This window comes from Typha angustifolia, chromosome 5 (genome assembly GCF_048772165.1).
Source record: "Typha angustifolia cultivar Huaian chromosome 5, ASM4877216v1, whole genome shotgun sequence".
In the NCBI taxonomy this organism is placed as follows: domain Eukaryota; kingdom Viridiplantae; phylum Streptophyta; class Magnoliopsida; order Poales; family Typhaceae; genus Typha; species Typha angustifolia.
In genome coordinates, this window is record NC_133243.1 from 5,680,303 (window position 1) to 5,702,583 (window position 22,281).

At 35.6% G+C, this 22,281-nt stretch overlaps 4 protein-coding genes across 4 annotated transcripts; 1 reads left to right on the plus strand and 3 right to left on the minus strand.

Moving 5' to 3' along the window:
• Positions 1 to 2,790: 2,790 nt before the first annotated feature.
• On the minus strand, positions 2,791 to 3,111 carry LOC140760427 (zinc finger protein 4-like). The gene has a single exon (XM_073097363.1). The coding sequence runs from the start codon at positions 3,109 to 3,111 to the stop codon at positions 2,791 to 2,793; it is 321 nt and encodes a 106-aa protein (XP_072953464.1).
• Positions 3,112 to 4,393: 1,282 nt separating this feature from the next.
• LOC140760132 (large ribosomal subunit protein eL33w-like) lies at positions 4,394 to 6,208 on the minus strand. The gene is made up of 5 exons (XM_073096959.1): positions 6,084 to 6,208; positions 5,953 to 5,988; positions 5,637 to 5,865; positions 5,505 to 5,547; positions 4,394 to 4,555 (listed from the first exon to the last, which is right to left on the minus strand). The coding sequence occupies exons 1-4, from the start codon at positions 6,113 to 6,115 to the stop codon at positions 5,506 to 5,508; spliced, it is 339 nt and encodes a 112-aa protein (XP_072953060.1). The 5' UTR covers positions 6,116 to 6,208; the 3' UTR covers positions 4,394 to 4,555; position 5,505.
• Positions 6,209 to 11,630: 5,422 nt separating this feature from the next.
• LOC140760288 (uncharacterized) lies at positions 11,631 to 12,895 on the plus strand. Its single transcript, XM_073097194.1, has one exon. The coding sequence runs from the start codon at positions 11,738 to 11,740 to the stop codon at positions 12,668 to 12,670; it is 933 nt and encodes a 310-aa protein (XP_072953295.1). The 5' UTR covers positions 11,631 to 11,737; the 3' UTR covers positions 12,671 to 12,895.
• A 5,093-nt stretch (positions 12,896 to 17,988) lies between these two features.
• On the minus strand, positions 17,989 to 19,041 carry LOC140760222 (uncharacterized). Its single transcript, XM_073097082.1, has 2 exons — positions 18,468 to 19,041; positions 17,989 to 18,395 (listed from the first exon to the last, which is right to left on the minus strand). The coding sequence occupies exons 1-2, from the start codon at positions 19,003 to 19,005 to the stop codon at positions 18,016 to 18,018; spliced, it is 918 nt and encodes a 305-aa protein (XP_072953183.1). The 5' UTR covers positions 19,006 to 19,041; the 3' UTR covers positions 17,989 to 18,015.
• Positions 19,042 to 22,281: the final 3,240 nt, after the last annotated feature.

The following is a 22,281-nucleotide window of genomic DNA, read 5'->3' on the forward strand; positions in this document are numbered from 1 at the left end:
GATATAGGGAAATTACATTTTAGTCATACTTGAGTATGCCTAATTTCACTTTATTTTGAAATAATTTTATTTATGTCACTTTATCTACTCGTGTTTTAGACTAAAATATAAGCCATATTTTTTTCATCTCTTTGATTAAACACGTGTTGAATGTAAATGTATTCATTAGAGAGAAAGTTATAGAGGATTGTGTAAGCTTTTCGACGTATTTAAAATAATACTAATCCAATGTTTTAATAACGAGAATATTTCAAATCTATTAAATAGATAATAAAAATATAATTTTCTCACCCAAGGATCAAAACTTAAACCATTTGATGCTAAAAGAATAAAATTATTATTATTCATTTGTCTATATTTTCTTCTTAGTTAACCATTCAAACTTTTGACTTATAATTATCAAATATTAGCACTTTATTTGCACACACAAAAAAAAAAACTCTTATCCTTGTTTGGTTTGATGCTAAACCCCGAACTTGATAAATTAGTCTCATTTTTTTGTCTTGATTCTTTTTTTCTTTTTCTTTTTTTGTAATTAAAATATTCATTGAAAATTAAGGATAATCTGAGTCTCTCCACAAAAATTTAGACAAACTTAATCTAACATAGTTTGCAATCCAATTTGCCACTCTATTGGCTTCCACAAAAAGTATATCAGCATCAGAGTCCCTAAAAATCCATCCTCCTCCTCTATTATTTGTCAATGGATCAAAATATCCATCAACATTTAATTTGATCTAGTGTTCTGCTGGCAGGCTCCAGCCAATAAGCAGAGAAGGAGTTGGATTTTCAAGTGAGGTTGTTTTGGTGCTAATTCTCAGGTAATCCATAGTCATTATTATCATACTACGCCAACTTGCATACACAAGTTCTTTAGAATTATTGAATTTGTGCTTATTTCTGTTTTTTCAGATGTGCCAAAAGAAGTTAGATATGAAAAAGATAAAAAAGATAAAAAAGATAAAAAGATATTTGATTATTTGAAGATTAAACTTGATCAGATATTAAAAAAGATAAACAGGTGTTTGAATACTGATTCGTCCCTAAACCAAGAGGAATTCTTAAACTCAAAATAAGCAAAGGATAGGTTTTGACAATAGTAATATTGGATATTAGATTGAGTGCATTTATTTTCTATACTAACTACATATTATTTTATTTTATAATAGAGTGATTTACACATGAGTCTATTCTTGTTATTTAAAAAAAAATTAACTTTTTAGTGCAAATATCACCGACACCTTATAGAATATGTGAAAAACCTTATGGATCGTAAAGGTTTATATATATATATATATATATATAAACTTTAGAATGGTATATTGAGTTTCTCATTTGTTTGCCATTTTGTAAATAAACCACCTTTAGAATGGTTTTAGGGCAATGTGCTTAATCTCAAACAATTTAAGTTTGCAAAGTAGTTGGTATCTACGTAGTAGTATTATAGTAGATGCTCTCGGTCCGAATCTCACCAAATTTATCAATCATTGTCTAACTTAACAAATCACTCCAAGCTGGATAGAGTTGGTATATTCAACCTTGGCTTTAAATTAGTTTCGAGCCATGGTCACTTGATCAAGCTTGGACAGTTTTTTTTTTTTTTTCAATTTACTCCTATTTTGGAGCTTAATTTAGGTTGAGCTTGATTGGATGAGGTATTAAGCTTGAATTGAAGTAATTTTATTTTGAGCCTTACCAAGCCGAGCATAAGCAAATCAGTCTATGATTAAGTTTGGCTCGAAATTAATTTTGAATTGAGCCGAGCTCGAGGCGGGCTTGACTAGTCCGAGAGCCATAATTGCAAGAGATCTTGTGATCCACAATACTAATTTATGAAAAAGTTGTTAGAAATCTGCTATTAGAAACCGCAAATGGCTCAATTAATAGCTCATTTACTTTTAACGTTATGCAGTTTCTAATCTTAATGTGACCCGATTAATTAAGTCATAAATAGATCGTTCTATAATTAGAGCATTAGATCTGTGATTAATCTGAAACGTTGAATTGGTATATGATGGACGTACCAGATTTAGAGTTAAATGTTATATAATCAAGGATTGGGTCCTCTCTCTCCCTACTAAGAGTCGCATTCCTCTCCATCAAGAAACACAAAGAAATAGGGTTAGAGAGAGAAACTGAATTCTGAGAAGAATAACAACCGTCAAGAGTCGGAAGAAAGAAGATGGCAACCATTACATCTTCTGCTGTTAATCGAGGTATGTCATCTTAAGCAACAAATCATATCAAGTTTTGTTTGTGAAATATTCGATATTGGTGATCTTTGGGCTATTAATTGAATTATTCATATTTAATCATGAAAGATCTAATAGAACATAACTTTTAACAAAAGTTTCAGCTGACTTGTTTGAAGGGAAAAGAACTCCACATATGCATGTTGGAAGACAAGCTTAATTACCAAAGATACTCTCTAATGTCGGAGAGCAGGCAGCAACTTCAGATATCATTGAAGTTGGCTCAAACAAAACATAGAATGATGATGCGATAAAATGCCAAAGGAAGGGTAAAGAATCAAATGCAGCAGCTGTTCGCTTCCTAAAAAGAAAATCAAATTGAAGATCACTTTCCACAACTGTTTCTAGGATTTAGCTGTGTCTAGAAGCAAGAAAATTTACATCTGTCTACTAAAAATGACCAACAAGATAGCCGAAAAATGGCATGCTCAACGACATAGATACATACTTGTAATGATTTAAGCATGATTTATTTATAGGTATATATATATATATGTGTGTATGAAATGTGCACAAGCAAAACAGAGGAAAATAAAATTCATAGCTTCAGGGTTAAGTCGATCTCATCAGTGATCTCGTCACTACTCTCTACACTACAACCCCTTGCCAACGACGCAGCATTGCATTGCTCCTTCCCTCCTCGTTCCTCTCTCACGCCTGCATGCAGGTGCATGGCAGCCGCCGCCTTCTTCGCAAGGCTCTTCTCGAGCTTATGCGCGTTGTGGTGGCCTCCTAGCGCTTGAGAGCTGAAGAACTTCTTACTGCAGTAGTGGCAGGAGAAGTACAAGGGCGGCTCCGGCGACGATGGCCTGAGAGCGAGGCCTAGGTTGAGCTCTTCTCCATCCATTTCCATATCCATGGGCTTGGGATAGATAGACAGGGAAAGAGACGTCGTATATAAAGGCCAGTTAACTGAGACGAGGCTAGAGTTGTAACTTGCAAGTGAACTGAACTACTGATGTGCTGTAATACGTAGTCTCTTTCGTAGTTATATATAGTTAAAGAGAAAGGAAAAGAATTAGGTGATTAAATGCTTTCGTTCTCTTCCTTTATTTGTCAAGCATATCTACTTGCAGGTAATAGAAGCCAAAAGTGTAACTCTCACGAACAGCGTATGTGCTTAACGAACGTACGAAAGGAAACGAGTGATGTGGATTTCTTAGCCAAGAAGTGGCTAAGATCGAAGATCTGAAACTCCAATCCTAAATACGAATCTATATAATATATAATCCTTGCGAGAACTATATAAAAATTGTAGCATTTGTATAGGCTAAGTAAGGAGAGCTACCAGTGGATGGGTGGAGAACTGGAGATACGTTATTCATGATACGAATAAAGTTTTGACCATATTATCATATGATTCGATAGTTGCTAAGTAGATAAGATAAGAGACAAGGAAACATGAATAGGTCCTAATAGCAAGATTTATTTCAGATAAATTTCTACGATATTCCTATCCACAAAAATTATGCAAATTGCTTGCTTGGTCCCCTTTGTTGGTGTCCGAGTTGCAACTTTGCCGACTTCAATGTACCAAGACAGTGAGCGAGATAAATATAGAGGGAAATATATTTCCAAAATGACAGGTTGAGTTCGTCAATATACAAAAGAGTTTAATTATTAAGAGCTAAATTTCGATTACATTCTCAAATTGAAAAGCCAATTGCCAGAGAATGTTTCCGAATACATTCCAGAAGAGATATAGTAACCAAAACTCAAGATACTAGGATTGTCTTGTAAACATATTGCAGTAATTAATTGATATAATTAATCTCTGCAAAGGCATATGTAGTATAAAGAGAAGGTAGATATTAAAATCACAAAACGTAAACCAAACAAAGCTTTCCTTTTCTGATAATTTTCCAAGCACCATTGCCAAAGATGAAAAATATTGTGATGATTTTTTGAAACTTAAAAGGCAATAATGACTACCAATTAGTGGCTATCTCCCATCTGTTAACCGGTTAGAAGTCAGGTCACCAGATCCGATAACAAAACCAAACCGGTTGATGGCTGGTTCACCGGGCCAACCACCCGGTTCAGTCTGATAAGTATGCCATGAACAACTTTTGCTCTAGTTCTCCAAATAGCCAAACACCACAACCAGAATAGGAAATAAAGCTAATCAATGCAACCCAACAGATCAAAAAAACCCCTAGTAAAATTATGAATAATCCAAACATAGAACATCAAAATTTTCAGGTAAAAAAATGTCCAACAGTAACTGAAATTGGTGTCCACCTTCACTCACAACTCTTCAGCTCGGCACCACAACTTAAAGAAAAGGTAGTACTAGGAAAAACCTGCACAAGAACATGAACAACACATTAGTCGCTCCACAGAAATTAACATCGAAGTGCAAGCATATGAACAATCTCTAAAAAGAATGGTAAGAGTATTACAAAGTTATTTTTTAGTAGCATCAACAATAATTCTAATCACAACCTCTTGGATCTAGAAAGACACTTCTTCGGAGCAGGAATAAACCAAGGACGTTTCAGGCCTCACATAGGAAAATTCACATAAGGAATTAAGAAGAGCAGATGCACAGAAGCAAGCAACTGCGTACATATATGCAAAAGCGATACAGACAACTGATAAGTGCAATGACTTTGGCTCGACATTCACTGAAAGCTTAAATAATGATAATACAATATCAAGGAACTTAGTAGACTAGTAACTCTCATAAATAACAGGAAGCCACATTCTATGCCCTAGAATATGATAAACCGCACATTTTTATATCTAAAACTTATTCACATAAAAATACTAGCAAATAAAAGATTTTATCTTCAGACGTAACATGACGAATACATAAGATTTCAGTCAATAATAAAATTTAATTCCAAGAGATCACTTCATCTTAGTGTTACTTCAATTTTAGTTGTTACCTAGGATGCATCATGAACAGAAACTCACCACCACCATTACCACCATACAAACTCAAGTACACAAGTGACATTAAAAACCTTTTCTCTGTTAAAAATTAGATACTCTGCAGAATCAAGCACACATTTATATGTGAATGTATATATTGCAGGGATGACTTGAATATGAAATTATTTGTATTTGACACACTAAAACAATGAAAAAGGAGAATTATTTCGTTTCACTCCTTACCAGTCTCAAACAATGTGAAGGTTGCTGATCTTTAAAACATCAAATTGGCAGCTTAAATACGAAAAAGAAAAGATTAACTAATTAACAGGGCATCAAGGAAAACTCTAAATTGTCCCTGGCAAAGAAGATCACCTTAAATATTGCTTGGATACATGAAAACTCTAACCTTTCCGCCCTGCAAGCAAAAGAAGATTAAGAAAATAAACAACACAGCTAACAGATTCATGAAGTAACATCCAAGTATAAGATAAATTGAAGGATCACCATGGAACTGGGGGGCAAGTTGGACTTGAACTTGGCACGGATGACGCCGCTGTTGCCATGGGGACGGGCAACCTTACCCCAGATGCATCGGTAATGGGTCCCTTTCGACTTCGTCTTCGCCTTGTAGATGTACGCCATTCTCTTGCCGCAGTACCACGCGACCTCCTCCTTGGTGTTCACCCCCTCGATCTGAACAAGCGACGTGGTCTCATACTGATTCGACTTCGATCTGATCCCACGCAAGGGAAACGAAAATTCACACAAAAGATCAACAAAATTAGCGAAATTTTAGCAAGTCTAGAGAGATCTCGCTTACCTCTTGTATCCAAGGATTGTGCCGCGGACATACAACCTGCGATGGATCGGAGAATTGTAAGAAGAAAGTAAAGATCCGAAAAGGTTAGGATTAAGGATAGGGCTAGGGTTTTGAGAGAAGAAGACTGAGACCTAACGCGCTCCCCTTCCCGCCCCTTCACCATTGCCGCCGCGAATTAGGGTTTTAGGAAACGAGATGCGTATTCGAAGAGACGACGACGAGAAGCCCTAATTCTTCCGGGGTGATAAAGGGAAGGGTGTCGATTAATTGGACGGCCAAGATTGCGTCTTACGGGGGAAAACGGACCGCTCAGATCAAGCAGTTGGTTTAAGTAGGGATTAAAGAGTTTGGGCCAATTAATCATGATGGGCTCGAGTTTAGCATATGATGAGTTACAAGTAAACACCCATAAAAGTTTGTTATGATTTCAAATGGATCGAGGAATCCCATGGAATTGGAAAAAAAATAAAAATAAATAAAAATCCCCAGATCAGTTGTTTGGAACAGTTAAATGGGTGTAAGACTTCAACTAATTTTTTGTTTATTTGGTTAGATTCAAGAAGGATAGGTGAAGTAGATTTGAGATTTGGATTTGTGGGAGTTATATGTGAGGGTAAAAGACTAAAATAAATCCTTATAATTATATTCTTCTTGATGACTAAGTTAAAATTAGACAAATATAAAATAATAAAAGGATTTCCTGATCAATAAGAAGAGAATTCATTTTAATTCTATTATTTTTCATTCATTTCCAGATTGAATCAATTGAATCTGCCTACCAAAATGAAATCCTTGAAGAGAAATTTACACCCTCCTTTTCCTTTTGAGGAGAAAACCTTTTTTTATAATATTTTGGACACTTTAATTTATTTTTCTATTATTTATGAAAAGCTTGTATGCTAGGATAATTTATTAACTATCAATGGTATATCAAGATAGACTGGACAGGTTAGACGTGATCATCGGGCGGGTCGGGCTGGGTTTGGATCGGACTTTTCGGGCCAATTGAACTTAAATATTTGTTCACGGCCCGACTCACCAATCACTCGGGCTAGGCTAGAATATTCTAGCCCGTTACCGCCCACTAGCCCATTACATATTAGGCTTGGGTTAGGTATAATGGCTCTAACATAATACGTTAAATATAAAAATTATTATATTTTATTAGGCCTAGTTTAATGGGCTTATATGAAGATATTTTAGTTATCTTTCATGAAAACATACATATATATTGATATATAGTTTACTAAATATCCAATGTGGGACTAAAATAATTATATGAATATGTATGGCCTATAGATAAGAGCAGTGGATCGGGCTTTCGGGCCGAGCCGTGCGGGCAAAGACTTAGCCCATGCCGCCCACTACCATATCGGGCTCGGGCCGAGCTTAGCCCGGTTAAAACCGGGCGGGTTCGGGCCGAGTTTGGGCGGGTTAGGCCTAATGATCATGTCTAAGGGAGGTAGAGTATTGACTCTTTAACGCAAATCTCACACTTAGTCTACTATGGACAACCATGTAGATAAGTATAGGTTATCAAGCCCAAGGGCACACAAGGGATTAATGAGAGAAGCAAAGCCTATAAAAAGATTCACAAGAGCAGAAAGTTTTGATTCTAGCCTGCAATTCAAGACACGATCTTATGAATTCCAGAAGAACGGCTAAGCAAGAACTCGCCAACAAAAATAGAAAAAAAAAGGGCCTAATATATGAAAAGGATGAAAATCCCTTAAAATCAAGGTGTCTAGTAGATTAAGACCGGTAACAGACTGCAATCGTGCAAAGAAAGAAACAAAAAAGGGCAATGAAACAACCAAAGCCAATGGGCGACAATCAGAAAGACTAAAGAGGGAGATAGATAGGTAAGAGGGTAATTTCACTATCCGAAGAAAACTTGGTGGCAAGGGAAGTGACGAAGGATAGTAGTGATAGTTGCAACTATAGGGGAGCAGTAACACAAGGGGGCAAGTTCGGTGTCTCTCATATTATAATTATTTTGAGCATTATCGAGCTTATTGAATCGAGCCGTCTTATTATCACGCATATTTTGAAGATCAAGCTCAACTTAGCTCACTTTTGAGCAAAGTTTGAGCTGGCTTGATTGTTCTGATAGCCTTAGTCAAGAAAATAGAATAATCCGATCTATATAAAAATAGATAATAATTCCAAATATAAAAATAATCGGATCTATACAACAGATCCTCACAACTTTCAACTTCGGAATCAACTAAACCACGAGTACTAATTACTAAACCTACGACGACGAGCTCTGCACAAACACAACTCATCCCTAAAGATATATTTAGGAATAGCAGGCCCACAGATCACAGATTCACAGGTTATTTAATTGGAGATGAATCTAAACCAATTAAATATAAGGAAATAAAAGGTAATTAATTGTATAAGTTGACTTACGTGACATTACAGCAGTAGGGGTGTAAGATCATCCAAATTATATGATACCAACTTTGATTGGAATTTAACTAATTTAAATATAATTTTCCAATTCATATATATATATATATATATATATATATATATAAAGGTGTCTAAGGTACGAGCATGCCTTATATTCACGTTCTCTTAAACCCTATATATTATTGGAGATTATATAATAAACTCAAGGCTAGTTAGCAGATTGTTGGCTAAATTAGATTGGAGATTGATATCCTTGAATTCTCGGTTTTGCGATCATGAGTTTTAAAACCAAATATTAATATTTTGATTCTAAGTAAAATAAAATGCTTGATAAGAATTAAACTTATGAGTTCTACTTAATATCCAAGTTATTAAATAATGGTAATATTTTATAAGAAAATAATATTTACATAATAAAAGGTATTATGCACACTGTTAATCTATTCAAAATGACTTCTAAAATTTATAATTTTAACCGTTATGATAACCAGTTTTCATACTAAAAAAAAAACTTTAAAAAAATAACATATTAATCAAGAAGATTATATTACATGCGCTTGACCAGTTCTTTTCTTCTGCTAAGATTCATCTCTTAGATATGATTGTAATAGATTTAACTAAAAATATATATATTACTTGATAAATAATTAAGATGATATAATTGTCAAAAAAATAATAATATGTTAATAGTAATTCTTTGCTATATATAAATATAAGCTCTCTTTTTTATATTCAATATTGTAATATATTGACTCCAAAATTTCTACTTTATTAAATGCAATGAAATTTCTAACTTTGGATTCTATCTATATCAAGTCCAAAGTGAAGGCTCATTTATCCATCCTTTTATTCACAAAAAATATTACTATGTAAGGACAAAAATACACAAGGGGGTCCACCTTGGTTCAACTTTGAAGAAATTATCCTTATATTTGTCCTTTTATAATGATCCATTTGATTTAGAGAAAATTATAAATAACATTTTGCTAAATGGATTCTCTATATGGCTTTACTTTGGAAAGAAGACTATCTAATGATATATAAAGGATGCCATCCAAGTGGAAACTCCAGCTTATATGATGTGATGTTAACCAATAAAGACTATGCAAATGGAATCCGATGGCATAACCTCTTATCATTTTGTGGGTTTATTTGTAGATTTATCCTCCATAAACGAACACTATCACCAATAAGTAGAATAAAGGACGAAGAACTCCCCAAAGCCAACTATCCAATCATTCTATCTCCATGTTATTCTGAGTGCTTTGGGATAGGCTAGCGTGCTATTCTTGTCATGGATTGCACTACATTATTGTACGTTCTTAATTGTCCCAAAGACTCCTACTTTAGTACATATAAAGAGATAAGTGCATCCCACCATTGATCTTTAGTACTTAGATAAATTCTGAGGGATAGTTCAGAAGAAGATGACCACTTAGGTTGGTAGGTTGGTTGGCATAGTTTGTTGATGTGCTTATTGTTATAATTATATAGTCTATATAGTTAAATAACTATTCTCCAACTGTTAAAAATATAAAATATAAAATTATTGGGCCTCTAAAATGTCTAATTTATAGTATCAAAATCAAATATACAAAGTTCTTTTAGACCCATCTGTCATATAAATTGTAAAAATTTTAATCCATTGAGGTTAAGTCTACTTCTTTGGTATATTAAAATGTTTGTGCTCAAATGTGAGTGAAAAGAATATTAGGATATTAAATATAAAAATCACTGGTATTCGATAACTTCAACTTTTAGAGCAATTTATTAGTCATTATGGCTAATCATAGGCTAAACAAATGAGTAGTTTTTTTTATATATATAACTCGAATAATATGATTCAACTCTTATAAAAATTGAGTTACAGGAAATACTCAAACTATGCATATATATAATGATTTAATAAAAAATTTATCAAATATCAATATTAATTTTTATGAGAAATCTATTACCATTGTCATAGAAAGATAGGACTCAATTACTAGACTGTACTGGTTGATATGCTTAATAGAACAGTACTTAGTATGTATAAGATAAATGATACGCTTAATCTCACAAATACTCTAAGTGTCAGCACTGTTTGGTCAGTCATTCAAGCCAACACATCGCTGAGCTCCCGAGCATAATCGCCCCAATCTCACGACCTCTTATATCACGGATAGGTGGCAATGATATGATTAATGTCACCCTCACTAAAATATGGTGGTGATATTGATATCAAATTATTCACAATATATTATAAAAGTATTTCTATAAATAGGTGTTTGGAATGGTGCTCTAGTGTATACGTTGTCCTTTAATTTAAAATTAGCCACCTAATATAAATACGACTTAACACCAGAAACAAAAGTTCTTTCTGACCTAAGTTTAGCCATGGCTTCTGCTTTGACGTTGCTTCCATCAATGCTATTATTATTACACGTATCATTCCGAGAAGATTTCAGCTTTCAATTAATGAGACGTGTTCGATTACGTTTAGTATCACCCTATCTTTCAAACAAATTATGATTTTGACCCTATATTTTTAGTATTTATAAACCAAATCATATAATTTAATTAATATATATCGAAAATATTTTGCTATTAAATTTTACCAAACCTCTCGTATTTTAGTTATTTTAAAAATAAGGACATTTTAATTATTTTAGAAATAAAATAATATTTAACTTTTTGGTTAAGTATAGACTACAATTTTTCTTTATATTTAAAAATGCAGTCAAGATTTTTCAAATAACATATTAAGTTAACTTAAACTAATTAACTACTTTATGATGAAATTGTATATAAAGAGGAATATTTGGTTGCTAAACTTTACTTTTCAAAATATATAAAATAACCTTATATTCTCTTTTCCACTTGTCCTAACTTCTAGAGTCCTCTTGCCTAAAGTAAAGTATCATGATAAAGTTCAAACTTCTTCAACAATCTTTTCTTCTCCCAGGGTATTTTTACTAAATTTGGTTCTCATGACGCCAGATTAGAAATATTTCAGGACTCTTTTGTAATTTGGTATATAAAAGACGTATAGAGTTAGATATACCGAAGTAGGAAGAGGTGATATGAAAGTTATTGGGAAAAAGAAGGGGTTTAATGATAAAATCACTAAACTTAGGATGTTGTTATTATTAAAAAAAATTGTTAAAAATTAAACAAACTGGTTTCGTTGTAATTAAAGGCGTTAAGACTTGGTCAAAAACTCTAGTATTTGATCCAGTCGTATAATGACTATTAGATCATTCACCGAGTAAACTCTTCCACCAAGTAAACTCTTCCCGAAGACCCACAAGACTTTCATCCTTTCCTCAGATATAACTCCTCCTCTTCCTCTACTGCCTCCAACACCACCCTCCTAAAAGAGAAGACGATGTCTTCTTCTAATTTCTTCAAGACATCTTCTTGCTCAAACCCTCCCCTCTTCTTCCTCCTCCTCCTCCCTGCCGTCTTCGCCCTCGTCTACCTCCTCCCTCGCCCCTACGACTCCTGGCTCACCTCCTGCCGCCGCCCGGCCCTCCCCGCCGAATCACTCGCCAACAACACGGCCGCCAATGGCGGCGGCCCGGCGCCTGACTTCAGCCTTCTCATGGGCATCAGCACCGTCCCGGGCAAGTACGCTCGCCGCCACATCATCCGCCACGCGTACGCCCTCCAGCCGGGCCCCGCCGCCGCCCGCATCGACATCCGCTTCGTCCTCTGCGCCCTCTCCAAAGAAGAGGACCAGATCCTCGTCGCCCTCGAGATACTCCGCTACGACGACATCATCATCCTCAACTGCACGGAGAACATGAACGACGGCAAGACGTACACCTACTTCTCTAGTCTTCCACATCTATTTAACGACACGCCCTACGACTACGTCATGAAGGCCGACGACGATGCTTATTTCCGGCTGGATAAGCTAGCGGATGCTTTGAGGAACAAGTCGAGAGAAGACATGTACTTCGGGCTCGGTCTTCCGCCGGAAGCGCCCCGAGAGCGGCCGCCCTTCATGGCGGGGATGGGATACGTCTTGTCCTGGGACTTGGTACAATGGATTTCGACGTCGGAAGTTATCCGGAACGATCAGAATGGAGCAGAGGACATTTTCGTGGGCAAGTGGTTGAACACTGCGAACAGGGGGGTGAACAGGTATAACACTTATCCGGATATGTTTAACTATAGGGGGAGGCAGCCGGAGGACTTCACGCCGGGGACGATAGCGGTGCACTTGCTTAAGGACAACGAGAGGTGGGCGAGGACTTTGAAGCACTTCAATGTCACTCATGGGTTGAAGCATTCAAACCTCTACCATATTCCTTGAGTGCGTAATTTGTAAATCAGTTTCGTTGGTTTACTTCGATGATTAGTTTATTCATCCTTCTTGATTATTGTAGGAGAAAATAAAATGTGAACATATATATATATATATATATACATATATATCAAATACTTGGCAGTGACGTGAAAAGAACCTCTTAGGCTATTCTGAAGTGATTGTTTGTGCCGACAGTTGATGTAAAAGGACAACTCCAGTTCGTTACTGCCACTGCTCTTTTTTCTTCTAAAATATATTTATTTTGACAAATTGTACTTGTTCTTACTAATTCATGATTAGACCAACAAGAAGTGATGAGATGTTCTGGCTGGCAGTAGCAGTTCCATCTTTGGATTTATCCTTTTCCTTTAAGAGAGAATTACCTTCAGCTTCCAACGTTTCAAAAGATTTGCTAGCTAGCTAGCTTGCGATACTCGTTAGCTCGACTCCAAGTCAACTTGAGCTCTAAATGAGTCGACTCGGTTTGAGTTCTAGCTCAAAATATTAATCAAGCCGAGCCAAGCTAGAATGACTTAATATATATATATATATATAATCTGTTTAAATCCTATATTTTATATTTAAAATTTAATTTTTAAATTGATTGAATAACTTTAGTCCAACCTCAAGAAAGAAAGAGTTACGAATCTCAATATTATCGTCCAACCTGGCCGACCCTATATATTTAGGCTCGACTCTTTTACACCATCTATTTGGCAAGGTGGTAAAAAAAGGAAATGCTTCTTAATCAAGCCAAGTTGAGATAGAATTAGCTTGCTCAAGTTTGACTCAAACTAATTTAAAATATAATTAATTCAACTAATTTATCTATAGTTATTATAGCAGTGTTTTTTAAATATAAAGTATCACCGTTAGAAAATAATGAACTTAGAATGGTCTTTAGTGCTATAACATAAATCTCTTAAATTAATTTACATTGCCAAAGCCAACCCAGCTCAGTGCGTAGGTAAGCCGAGTTCGAATATTCTCAACTTTGAACTCAGCTCATTTACACCCCTAGATTTCAATATTTACATTTTGGACTTTATTTGTAGAAAATAGCGTGAAGATAATCCACTCAATAGTGGTGGGTTGGGTTGAGCTCCGGGCCCACGGCCCAGCCCAATTAGTGCCCAAGGTGGTTGTGGGTAGGGGTACAGGTAGCTCAGCCTAAGTGGCAGCCTCAGTTGGTTTATGCCTTGGGCCTAATTTGGTGGGTTAGTGTTGGGTCTTCGGGTTGGTTGTAGCCTAATCTTTTGCTTTGGGCCTTTGGCTAGGCTAACCCAGGTGATCTAATTATTCTTTAAATTGTGTTAATTTAGTTCAGTCTTTTTATTTAATTATCCTTGTAAAGTTGAGCTTTAAATATTAATCATCTTCGATGCATAACTTTGTTAGTTTTAATTTTATTATGAATCTATATTAAATGAGACTGTGGTATGAGATACCTTTATTAATTTCTCATAATAGGAAATTAAATGGAATTAGTAATTATTTTAAATTGCTTTAGTATTCAATATATTGTGTTAATTTAGTGTTGTCTTTGTTTATTAGTTTTAAATCGACGATAATTAGTAAATCAATAAATTTGATGATGAACTAAGCGAAGTGATCCCATGACAGCAGAGTCAGGCGAGTAAGTTCTCCATTGTCTAGGAGTAGCATAATACTAAAAGTGATATTTTACTTTATGATTTTATCGTATTCGTATCTTGTATATCGAGATATTTCTTTACTAGTCAACATAATTATATATTTTACTACTTCATAATTATGGTGCATCCTAAAATATGATAATTTTGATGTGTATGTCATATTATTTGACGATGTTGATCATTGCACCACTTGCATATATTAAGTCCTGTCTCGACAATTCTTGTTTATTTACTCAATTAAAAGCCGGGGGTAGAATATATATAGTAAACATATTTATATCTGCCAATGTCTGAGCTCATGAGGTTAGGATAGGACTATTAAGGATCGTGTGAGCTAGTTTGAGTTTGGTAACACTGTTGAATATGGAGATTAGACACTAAATAATCTTTAAACTATTATTAGGAGGTAGGATTGTAGACCTAGCAGTATCCATGATGTAAGGTCAGAGCATTCTTGAGTGGATTCGTATTTTTCACACATGAGGTGCTATGATTTTTGAGCCGAGAGCTTGGATGGGTAGCATTTTGTTGTGGTAAGTACTCCTGTGATGGTGATGAGCTTATGACTAAGATCCTTAACTATAGTGGTAGATTATCGATAATGCTATTTGCCGAGTAATAGGCAGATGATTCTACCACCGGATGTCTTTCCTTCTCAATCGGTGTTGCTTGGTATGAGCTTTATTGTTGTTTATGGTTATGGCTCTGCCTGAGTCTGAGGTAGAGAAGTTGATGTCTTCAGATGATGCATGTCAAATTTATTATTATTAACACATATGAGTTATAGTTATAGACATTAATGAGTATATTATACAGATGTATTATTATGATCATAGTTGGCATTTGTACATCATGTTACATATTTTTAAAATTACTTTTATACTATAGAGGTGCATAATTGCTCAACTTTATGCTCACTATTTTTAAGTGAAAATATTTTTAAATTAGTATATGATCCCGAATTCATGAAGGAGCTTATGAATATTAGTTTCTATAATTATACTTATTTATATTAATTCTAATAACATAAATTGGATAGAATTTCTTACGCGGGTATTTATAACTAAGATGTATCAGTAGGGGTGAAAACGGGTCGGATTAAGTCCGACCCGACCCGCTATCCGATCCGGATCGGATCGGATACGGATAGGAAAATCCTATCCGATCCGGATTCGGATACGGATATCTATTTCTAAAAATATCTGGATCCGGATCCGAATACGGATAGCCTTTTAGAAAAAAATTCGAATCCGGATACGGATACGGGTTTAGTTGATTTTATCAGATACAGATTCGAATAACGGATATCCGTTTACCCGCTAAATAAATACCCAACTAAAGTTACTAAACCCTACCTCTATCTCTCATCTACTCACCATCTCCCCTAAATCTCTATCACCCTCACTGCTACCCGTGGCGCCACCCTCACTGCTAGCCCTCACGGCCTCACCGGCTCACCCATTTTCACCGCCTCCCTCCTCCGGCCCTCCCTCGTCGACCTCAGCTCTCCTCCACCGGCCTCACTCCACGGGTCCTCGATCCATCGCCATCACCGCCCTCACCGCCCGCCGCCTCCATCTAAAATTAGCCCACCGCCTCCACCGCCTCACCATCTCCCCCAAATCTCTATCGCCCTCATCGAACATCTTGATCGACGCCCATGGCAACGCAGGCATCTCCGATTTCTCCCTCCTCCCTCTCCTCTCACCTCCTTCCCTAAAATAGGACAACCAAATGCACGATATCTATAACTTCGGAATCATCCTGCTAGAAATCCTGACTGGGAAATCCTTAGAGGATGGCAAAGAAGATTTGCCCAAGTGGGTGCAGACTCTGAGGGTCAGAGAAGATTGGACGTTAGAGGTGTTTGACATGGAGATGCTGGGCGGTGGTAAAAAGGTAGAGGATGAGATGGTGGCTTTGTTGCAGGTGTCCTTGCTCTGTGTTGCTCATGAGCCCAAGGATAGGCTAAGAATGGCTGTTGTGCATAAGATGGTTGAGGATATCAGGGAAACGGGGAGTAGAAGTGGTGGATCTCAGTCTTTTGAGTCCGCCTCCTCTTTATCTGAAGATGCCACTGCTTGCGAGATTAAGTTCATCAAGAGATGTTGAAACTTGGGGCTTAAGCTGAACTTTGCTAGCCCAGTATTAACTTTCTCTTTGATTTGGCAAATGTCAGCTGAGCCAGGACCTTACTTAGGTTCGTCGTGGATTAGGTTATATTTCCCTAGATTTACATAATCTTTAGAATCAATCTATAACTTCTCAAAATTAGTTTCCCAAGTCCCCATCTTGACTCTCAGTAGTAAATTACCACAAAGGAGATCAAACGTTACATTCAACCCCGATCTGGCCGTACGTTATTGCTTTTATGGTTGCAAAGTTAGAATCTCATTATTGTTGTTGTAATTTTTTGATCAAGGTTTAGATCATTTGTTTATGCATATTATATTTGTTTAAAGTCTATAATTTCTTTTGTTTTTTCTTTTTGCACCGTTACTATCTTTTTGCCAATGAATCAGCTCTCAAATACGTTAAGTTTTGTTCAAATTGTATTTGAATGATTTTAGACTTGATTGATATTCGTAGTAAGTTCATATTAATTGTTTAAAATTTGATACGTATCTGTTTATGATCCGAAAATTTATCCGAACACTATCTTCGATCCGTATCCGAAAACTATCCGATCCGTATCCGTTTTCTTAGGATATGGTTTTAATTTTTGCTATCCGTCAAATATTCGTATCCGAATCCGTATTCGAATAAAAAATATAGATCCGGATATGAATTGAACACTATCCGATCTGTATCCGATCCGTTTTCATCCCTATGTATCGTCGTATATTTTAATGTGGCCAGTGATACGTTGGACTTCGTTTACTTGTGTTATTTATAAAATTAAAAATTTTATCTTATATATATTGTATAAAAATATTGATTAATATATGACATAGAAACCACGCGACGCCTGCTCAACCTCGAGAACAAGGATCCCATCAGCAAGACCACCGTCAAATCTAGATACTCATCTTCTAGATTGCGTTGCATTGCAGGGAGTAGGCGGAGCGAATGGGGCGGCTAAACGCTCGTACTTGTCTAAATTTAGAAGTAATCTAAATGATTGTTCCTGTCAAGCCACGTGCCATTTAAAATATTAATTATAAAAATTCACAGCTAAGTTTGCTGAGATTCCTGTAGCTGTGGATCCCGAGGTTCTTTTGTAATTGCCACGTCGATGCGTTGGTGGTCGGCATTATTGACTCGGTCAAACTATGACAGCTTTATGACTCTGACATCCTCTCCAACTTGCCTAAGATAAGGCTTCTCTATTCTAGCCTTCAACTTTTCATACTACTCGCCTTTATAAGTTCATAGGTTTAAAACGAACCGATCAACTCCAGTAAATAATATTATAAAAAATTATTTAGTAAGTTAGTTTGGAAGAACAGCTTGATAGCATAATAACTAAAAATAAGTCTCGATAGTATTTAATTCGGAGCAATTGTTCAACAACGTATATGACTTGAAACCTATATTAAATAGCTAAATGTTTAGTGAAACTTAAAAAGTCTTTATATCTAGAAAGAATTATTCTTTGTCCAACCCATATATAGCCATCGAACTTATAAATAATAATAAAAAAAGTAGATAATACGTGTGAACCCACAGTGAGTAAAGACAAGCTCAAATTTACGGTCAAGGAATGTGGTACAACTTTGAAGGCTTCAAACCTTTTGTGACATTGAAGTGATTCAGTGTCCTGGTCCACCTCTCCAATTCCTTCAGCTGGTGCACTAGAATGGTCCCTGGCGCAAAATCCTCAGGATTCCTCCCTTTGTAGTGATACATCACTCGACAATTGTTATACCTATTCTTCCCTCTATTCTTCACATTTAACCACATTCCTAGCATGATATCCTCCACCCCCGTTGAGTGGTTTCTTACAAATTCCGACTTTCCAATCCACTCTACCAAATCCCATGATATTACGTACCCCATCCCTATCATGAACGGTGGGTATGTCTGGTTATGGAATGGCATCCCGCAACCAAAGTACATGTCCTCCTTTGGCTTACCTGGAAGAACATGATAATATTAATAAGATTAAGAGAGACCATGCTTGAATCACAAAAATATAAGGAATATACCTCTCAATGCCTCGGCCAACGTATCAAGCCGGATATAGGAGTCATCATCCGACTTCATGACGTAATCGTACGGGGGATGACCTCCGCCGGCGAGCATAGCGGGAAGGCTAGTGTAGAAATCATACGACTTCCCGTCCCACAAGTTCTCGGTGCAGTTGAGGATGATGATGTCGTCGTGGTGGATGATCTCGAGAGACACATACAACATCTGCTCCTCCGTCGTCAGGTTGCAGAAAACGAACCGGATGTCGATGTGCGCCGCCGTTGTGTTGCGTTGCAGGGAGTAGGCGTAACGCATGAGGTGGCGGCGCTCGTACTTGTCCGGCATGGTCATGACTGCGATGAGGAGGCGGAACTCCGGAGGCTTGGAGATGTCACGGCCATGGAGGCTGCCGGCCGGGGAGGGGCTGCCAGAGGCGGAGGCGAGTGGGTAATAGATGGGGTTGGGGATGAGGTATGTTAGAGATAAGATTGCTAAAGGGAAGAGGAGGAGAGAGATAGCAAAAGGAGAGGCTTTGAAATTGGAAGCTATCTTCATCTCAGTGCCAAAGTAAACAATAGTAGCTATGGCTAGGTATATATGATGTTGCTATCCAAAGTTTATTATTATTATCATTATAATATAATATTACTCCCATATAATTTGATTAAGAATTAGAGTGCCTATCTAAAATTTCATTTGCATCACTTAATCCTTTATTATAGTTTTAATCAATATGCAATTATCTACCAGCCACCAGTTTTACTATGAAAAAAACTCCAAGTGCCCATTTTAAAAAAATAATAATAATAATTTTTTTTCTAAAACTTGAATAGCATAAATTCAAAAAAGAAATGCTAAAAACTTGATAAGAGTTATCAGAAGTTATCCTCACAAGTATCTTTCGATGGAAAACTATAAGGGAGTTGAAAACTTATGGGTGAAAGTTTAGGGTTCATTAGTTTATATTGCAAAGGCGGCTTAGGTTTAGTATTTTGTTGATTACGACTTGACCAAACTATTAAGAGGATAAGCTCTTCGTTACTTTATCCTTTCTATTCCTTCTTCTCTTCAAATTCCTTATTGGAATTTAGATGGTTATTTTATCTTCTTCATCTTTCTGGTCATTATATTTGTTCTGTTCATTTAAGTGGTGCCGAGAGAGTAATTACTTCGGATAGAGAAATTAAATTTTAAACCAGCAGACTTGAGGAAGATTTCTATAATACGAAAACCAAACAGAGAAATAAATTAAATTTTAAAAAGTTATACATAGCCATTGATTTTTGAAGTCTTCCTTCTCCCTTCCTCTATCTTGTAGTAATTTTTTTCATTAGTAGTTTCTCTTATTTATTTATTTAGTTCTAATTTTATTTTCTCTAATAGCTAACTGTTTTTCTTGGATAAAATTACAAATACAACTGTAACTATAATTAATTTAATAGTGTAGCTATAGACAAAATCTCAAATGGAGTTATATCAGAGTTAAAGGCTAAATACAAGGCATGCATTTAATATTTGATTTCAAATGATATTTTTTATTTGAATATGCTGCTGGCGAGCAGTCTTGCAAGTGGCAATAGAAAGTGAGAGAATTCCAGTGATTTATAATTTATATCTAATGGCATGCCTTTTAACCTATCTGCAATGCACTTTCCATTTTTTAAATTTAAAAATCAAGCTTTACATTTTATCAAAGATGCTTAGAAAATATTCTTCTAACTAAATTTTGGTCAAATTTTAGGTTAAACTAATTATACTAAAGAGATTATAGAATACCCACCTATAACTTGGATCTCTTGCCTAAGGAAGAAGAAGCAATACCATGCCTAAATGAATGAATGAAAGAAAGAAAGAAGAAAAAGGAGGAGGAGATTAAATACAAAATTTGGCACATATTTAATAAATATAGAACTTGATATGTGAATATTAAAACTAGAATAGATTAAATGCAAATCTCCTATTAATCTCTTATGTTATTGTTTCTTTGTAAGATTAGGTAGGGCAGTTGAAAGAGCTTTTCATTGAAAAAGTAAAAGTCAAATGTGTCGGTGATTGCCAGGTATGGTTCTCTCCATTATTGCCTTTTAAAAAAAACAAAGCCTAATGAGTGCTTATAGAATTGGAGGCTTATCTTATCAGCTACTAATATATGGTGGCTAACTTTCATTAACATGGACCTCACAAACTCTATCACGGGGTGTCTCTCAGCTTCTACTTAAAAAACTAGTGGTACTTGATTGATCATCATATCCAAATGATCATAATTTGAGACGGTGGAGATTGGGCTAAAATCTGGTCCTTTTTAACTGTCTCCCAAAAATTTAAAATGTTCATCGGAAAATTGGCTTGGATGACTTTTAGGTTTGTGAGATCTTATTTTCTTTGAGTTTAAAGATTCTTCGAACTGATGTAGAGACCTCTGAACTGGTTCAGTAATTAATTATCTATTTTTTCGTCCGCCGAGCGGTGATCACACTGAAATTTTGTGAAACTGATAAATTAATCTCAGTTTTAAGAATAGAAGTTCAGATAGTTTAAGGCTCCATGAGGGAAATAGGTTGTCAAGAGCCTAGAAGAGCCTGGAAGCATAGAATAGAGTTAAACTTCAGGGATGAGTACCCACTTGGCCGTGCCAGCATTGCAATCACCATGGGGAAGGTCTATTGTGGTGTTGTAGCACTGTCATCACCTAGAAACTACACACAGAGCAATAGGTCACAGATAGTCAAATAGTGGTACATTGCCCTGGAGATATATTAGTTGGGTATACAAAAATATCAATAGTAGTGGTTAGAAAATAAAAGAGAACCACGAGCTACAGCAAAAGTAGCCTAACATGTAATGCATCATAGAAAATACATATAATATCATCCTGTCTCCTGCCTCGTGCAATAAAAATAATATAAATAGGTCATCTACATACAGCTCGAAATTAATTTCGAGTCATATTTTTAGTTTAGACTCAGTTCAACTCAAGTCAAACCAAACAGCTTTGAGCACCCATTTTCAAAATGAGTCTAAACCTTAAACAGACCCAAGAAGCTTTAAACAAGGTGAATTAAGCTAGAAATCAATGAAGCTTAACGTTTAAGGTTTAACTTATCATCAGATTATCAAAACAATAAAAGACATCACACTAATTTCTAACGTTAATCTAGAAATTTATGAAAATTTGGCTCAAAGAAAGTCTAAATTTTGAGGGGGTATATGTGAATATTTTTCTTATTATAAAGAGTGTATATTGGTAATAAAAAAGTTCAGATAGTGTATATGCAAAATATTGAGAATTTAAGTAAATTATTCCTAATATTTACTATATTAATTAATTAAACTAGGATATAAATGGTAATTGAGTAGTTTGTAGAACTATCTTTTAAAGTAGGGATACCCTTTTAATGTATTTACGGATTACACTCTGTATATTTACCATTTATAAATCGAGCTTGACATTTTATCAAAAATATACAGAAAACACCATGCTGTTAGATTTGTTAACTAAATTTAACCAAACTCCTAAGTTAAGTAATTATACTTAGATGTGACTATGATTATCAGGTGAGTCAAGTGGGGTTCTGACCGGCTGGGCTTTAAGTATTTCATCATAGCCCGGCTCACTAATTAATCAAGCTGGACTGAGTTGGATTCAGATCAGGATAGAATTATAAGCCATCATCACTCACTAGCCCATGTGATATCAAGCTTGAGTAGAAGGTAATTCGTGAAGCATAAAAAGTTGGTTTATAAAAATATTACATCATAATGGGTTTCTCAACAAAATATTTTAGTTAGCTTTTGTAAAAATATACTTTTGAAATGGTATCCAACAAATTA